Here is a 6,000-nt window from a genome sequence, read left to right as displayed (position 1 = left end):
AAACTTGAAATACAAAATAGATTTACATACAAGATAGCCAAAATAAAAACATATTGGTACAACCTAGATAGAGACATATTGATACAATGAAAATTTAAACATACTGATACAGATAAGATAAAACACACAAAGGATAACATGCTAGAGAAGGACATATTGGTATGGACATTTCCATCACCAATCAAATGATTAATACTACCACTAGGATCAGCAAAGAAGTCAGAAACATCAAGGTGAGTAATATCAACTGGTAAGTCATCATCCACAAAATTCATTTCAATTTCCTTTCCTTTCCCTTGTCATTCATTGAGGCACAGTAAAGATCAACTAGATGTTTGGGCGTACGACAGGTACGCGATCAATGACCTTTCATTCCACATTTATAGCAATGCTTGTTATCATATATCTCAGGAGCTTTGTTCTGCAAAGCTTTTCCTTTTGCCTACTTGGTCGCATTTGAATTCCACTTCTGGTGGGACGGTGTGGAGTTCCTTCTGGGAGTCAATGAGGAATTATGACCACCACAATTATTATAATTATTTCTATTGCGACCATATCTACGACCACCACTACGTCTGCGTCCGCGTCCACGTCCACGTCTATGGCCGTGAAATGAGGACACCTTCGCTTCTGGGAATGGAACAGATCTAGTTGGATGGGACTGGTGGTTTTTCATCAAAAGCTCATTATTCTGTTCAGTCACCAACAAACAAGAAATTAGCTCAGAATATTTGGTAAATCTGCGCTCTCTATATTGCTGCTGCAGGAGCACATTTGAGGCATGAAATGTGGAGTATGTTTTTTCTAACATATCATCATCAGTAATTTTTTCTCCACATAATTTTAATTGTGAGCTAATTTTAAACAAGGCTGAATTGTACTCACTTACACTTTTAAAATCCTGCAATAGCAGGTGGATCCAGTTATAGCGAGCTTTTGGAAGGATCACAGTTTTCTGGTGTTCATATCGTTCTTTCAAATTTTTCCACAGTGTAAGTGGATCGTTAACCGTGAGGTACTCTATTTTTAATTCCTCATGGAGGTGATGGCGAAGAAAAATCATAATTTTTGCACGGTCCTGCAAGGACGCATTATTTTCTTCCTTAATTGTCTTTCCGAGATTCATGGCATCCAAGTGGATCTCGGCGTCAAGGATCCATGACAAGTAGTTTTTGCCCGAGATATCAAGTGCCACAAATTCAAGCTTGGTAAGATTTGACATTATGAACTATAAATGATAAAATAACATAGTCAGAATTATTTCACAAAAAGAATAATCAATTTGAGATTATAAAAATACTGCAGTCACAATAATATGATTTGCATAGTAGTGATACCATATATATAAATAATAGTCAATTTATAATCACAACAGAACAAGTGGCTTGGTGGCTCGTTAACTCAACTTGCGCATTAAAGGGCCATAAACAAAGAATAAGTTATATGTATAGTAATGTACATAAAGTAACACGTAAAAGATTGTAACAAGATATTTAGCATTATACAATGTCAAAAAGTTAATTATGTGCTTTCAGTTACAAAACAATGGCTGATGAGCACTGAAAAGTGCGCATTTAAACCCGTTAAGCTTAAACATTCTAGTACCTTTATCTATCTTACTTTGCCGTTTTAGACTTATTACGTGTTATTTATATTTTCAGGCACTAATCCCAAAATTGAGCTAACTCAGCCAAATAAGAGCTTAATTGAAGCAATCCTGAGATAAACCAAAGGAGGGAGCAAAGTGGAGAAAACAAGGAGCAAAAAGGAATCAAAGTTGTGCAGCTGAAAAGTTCGATCGATCTAACTTAGAGTTTGATCGATCGAACATCTATGATCGATCACAGTACTTCTCGATAGATCCAACCTTGGCCTTTGCTGAAATTCCAAGTTTGATCGATCCAACATCACCTTCGATCGATCAAACCCTATTTTGTCCTATTCAAATGATTGATCTTATCCACAGCTGTACGCCTACCAACCACTTTTGTCCTTTTCCCCATAAATATCTTCGAAATATCTCAGCCTTATCCTTATCCGGAGGAGTCAGACCACTTCGATCGATCCAAGATGCAGTTCGATCGATCGAACCCATCTTCGATCGATCCAAGTTAAAGTTCGATCGATCGAACTTCCTCTAGCGAGAAAAAGTTAAAGTCCAACTCATTTATTCCGTCCTTCACCCAATCATTGGAGAATATGCCTTGCACGACCACAGCTCATCATAGGGTGTATTTGACCTACCTATATAAGGAATATGATACACTTTTTGGAGGGGAGCCTAGAGTCTCTTGTCACACATTGAAAATCATCTTGGAAGCTATTCTTGGAGAGGAAGAAGGGAGGAAGCTAGAACAACCATTGGAGGAGATCTTCATCTACAAGGAGCAGCCATGGAGTTAGCCCTTGAGGGTTAGATCATCACTACTATGAGTGGCTAGATATCTTCTTGGGGCTAGAGTTAGCCCCAAGCATGCTTTCTATACTCTAATCTTGTGTATTATTAAGGGATTAGTGTTGTATGATACATCTTGATATTCATGTATATATAAATCTTGATTATTTCATGGTTTGTATGGTTTAATGCTTCCAATTGACTATTCTATTCTACCCATATGTCTATGTATGCTAGAGTAGGATATTCATGTGCTTATCTCTAGATTTAGTGTTTTTGATGCATGTCTATGTGTATTGATGCTATAGATCTAGAGATTATCAAGATGATATGCTTAATGAATACTATTTTGGTTCATTTGATGGTTTATGCCTATTCTTGATGGTTTGTGCCTCTCCCCTAGTCTAGATAGCTTTATTTTCATGCTAGTAGTGTAGATTTAGTGTAGTGGTAGTATAATGTTAGATGGGAGGACAATCTACTCTTGATGTTTGATGTTCCATGCTTGTGAGTCCAAATGGCATATTCCTCTAATATTGTGTTGCATGTGGATTGTGAGCTTAATGAAGGATTAATGACTTATTTTGATCGATTGTGCTATCCCCATGTTGTCTAGACAATATATGCTCTATTGCTTAGATATATCGTGCTCTTCACATGATGTTTAGACAATACTTGCTTGATTTATCATCCTTGCCAATTGAATCAACCTAATGCACACACACCCCTTATCATATTGCAACACATCCATTACCCTCAATTGATCACTTGTTAGTAATATAGAAAAGTATTGCTTGGTGGTGATCTCTACACCCCAAGACCTCTCTCTCTCTTGTTTACCTCATATTATTTTATTTAGTTGAATTCAATTTAGCTTAATCAACCAACCAACCAATTGTGTGATCACTTGACCTACTAACCCTAATTACCATAGTTTCACAATTCGATACACCATCAAATCCCTTGGGACGATCCCTACTCGCCCTATCTATATTTTATATATAGAAAAGTAGTAGTGGCTTTTTATAAATGTAAAACTTGGCCACCTCCTAAACACACACAACTCTTCAAGCTTGACTTGGTATCGCGACCCTTGTAAAGGACCGGTCAGTTTTTGGCGCCGTTGCCGGGGATTTTAAATTGGCAACATCGAATTGTGAAATTCAATTAGGATTAGTACTCTTTTGATCGTATCTTTACTTTCTTTTTATTTTCTGTTTTTGATTACTTATTAAGTTTGTTCTTCATTAACAAGGTGCATTGAGCAAGGAGCTAGCAAAGTAATTCCAAGCTAAGGAGCAAAGCAAAGCAAAGGAAAAATGCTTAAAATGAAGAGTTGCTAAAAATTTTTTGCTAAGCTAAGTTTTTAAATTTGGAGTTGAAGTGCTAAAGGACTATTGTGAGACCTTCTTACTCAATCTCCTTAGTTAAATCGGGGGCCCACGTGGAGGCATTTATTTGACATACATTGCATTTGAAAATTGTGGTTGTGAAGTTTAATTGCATTGTTGAGAAAGTTGCTTATTCGTGTTGCATTGTGCATGCATGGTCGTCGTTCATTGAGACCTACTCTTGTCCCTCTTGATTTGCATTTAGAATCCACTATTAGGAATCCAAGGGGAAGAGGAAGTTCACATAGAACCAATCTACCAATGGATGCTCTCAATGATGATCATCTTGAAGACCTTGGTCACATGGACCAACAAGGCATCCTTCACCCTAATGTGCAAAATGATAATATGCAAGTTCCATTAGGCATGCCTAGGCCATACATTCATCAACCTCCTCAACAACAAGGCCAAATTCCAATGGGAATTCCAAGGCCAATGTATGCACCACAACCCCCCATCATTAATCAAGCTCAATATAACCAAGGTGTCCATGTTGCACCTCAAGTTGCTAATCCACCACTCGCATTGAGAGATCACTATGTGCCTAATGAGTATAATGCACCCACATGCATTCAATTGCCACCATTTAGAGCACACCATTATGAGATTAAAGCACAAACTATCCAAATGCTACCTAACTTTCATGGACTTCCTAGTGAAGAACCTTACAAGCATTTGGATGAGTTTCTTGAAGTTTGTTCTACCGTTCGATACACGGACATGCCGGAAGAAGTTTTAAGGCTGAAACTTTTTCCATTCACCCTTAAAGATAAGGCGAAGTATTGGTTCAACAACCTTAGGCCTTTTTCTATAACTTTTTGGGCAGAAATGCAACAAGAATTTTTGAAAAAGTACTATCCGGTTTCGAAGACCAATGCTATGAGAACCGCCATTAGGGAATTCACACATGGGGAGGGAGAAACTTTCCACGAGGCATAGGAACGCTTCAATGAATTGCTTAAGAAGTGTCCTCACCATGACATGCCTAAATGGCAATTGGTCCAATTCTTCTTTGAAAGCTTATCGGACAATTATAAAGGCATGGTTGATGCTTCAATGGGAGGTTCTTATATAGACTGGCAAGAGGAAGACGTGTGACGTCTTTAAGAGAGCATGAGTGAAAACTCTTTGCATAGAACATTGTCATCTAGGAATGGTAGAAATTCTCAAGGTAGGAAGAGTGTTGGCTTACATCAAGTTGACCACTCAAATGATATAACCGCCGAGATGAAGTCTTTATCTCAAAAATTTGATCAATTGATCAATCAAAACTCGGCGAATCAAGTGTCTTCCTTTCCTAATCATTCTCCTAGAGCTCAAAATGAATCATGTATGACTTGTTCTAGTGTTCTTCATTCTACTTCTAATTGTCCTCATGGACAAATTCAAAATGAACCCATTGAGCAAGTTAATGCAACATTTGTGAACCAAGGGAACAATCCTTATGGTAATCATTACAATCCCGGTTGGAGGAATCATCCTAATTTTTCTTGGAAAAACCAAGGGGAGGGTTCAAACTCTTCCCAAGGCGGTTTTCAAGGGAAATACATTCCACCTCCACTTCAAAACCAAGGATCCCAAGGTTCAAGACCATATAACTCACAAGGAAATCAATTTGCTAATTCTCATTTTCCTAACCAATCATATTCTTAAGGAAATTCTAGAGGTTTCGCTTTTGAGGAAAAGGTTTTAAATGCTTTAAGCACTCTAGAAGCAAATACTCAATTGTTGCATTCTCATTCTCAGTCAATTGCCAAGCTAGAAACCCAAGTAGGGCAAATAGCTGAAACACTTAATGCTAGAGAGAAGGGAAAGATGCACGTGAATGCCCCAATCAAACAACAATGTGTTGTAGAAACCAAATCCTCATTGGAAGGGCATAATGTGAGCATGTCAATGCGGTAACAACCTTGAGAAGTGGTAGGGTAGTAGATAATCAAGTTAGAATGCCTAATGAAGAGAGTGAACCGGTACAACCTCAAGTTGTCACCCGTCCCGTTCCACACACTATTCCTCCTTCATTGCATGTGCATGATCTTGAGAATGAGAAGCCCTCAAATTATGAGTTGAAAGATGATTTCCAAAGAGATTCATTGAAAACAGTGTTGAAAAATGTGTTTGAGAAAAGTTCTTTGAAAAATCTTATTCATGATTCTTCTTTGAAAAGTGATTTGAAATCCAATGAATTGAACAAGTCCAATGCTGAAAATTCTT

At 37.7% G+C, this 6,000-nt stretch overlaps 1 protein-coding gene across 1 annotated transcript; it reads right to left on the bottom strand.

Moving 5' to 3' along the window:
* Positions 1-442: 442 nt before the first annotated feature.
* Positions 443-1,222, bottom strand: LOC132282235 (uncharacterized). Its single transcript, XM_059783842.1, has one exon. It carries the CDS (start codon positions 1,220-1,222, stop codon positions 443-445), a length of 780 nt encoding a protein of 259 aa, XP_059639825.1.
* Between the last annotated feature and the right edge of the window lie 4,778 nt (positions 1,223-6,000).

Source organism: Cornus florida, unplaced genomic scaffold, assembly GCF_030987335.1.
Source record: "Cornus florida cultivar Cherokee Brave unplaced genomic scaffold, ASM3098733v1 CherokeeBrave_3.0.0_Hap2_Chr11, whole genome shotgun sequence".
NCBI classification, from domain to species: Eukaryota; Viridiplantae; Streptophyta; class Magnoliopsida; order Cornales; family Cornaceae; genus Cornus; species Cornus florida.
The sequence above is the reverse complement of the archived record's forward strand: the minus strand, read 5'-3'. Positions and strand labels throughout refer to the sequence as shown.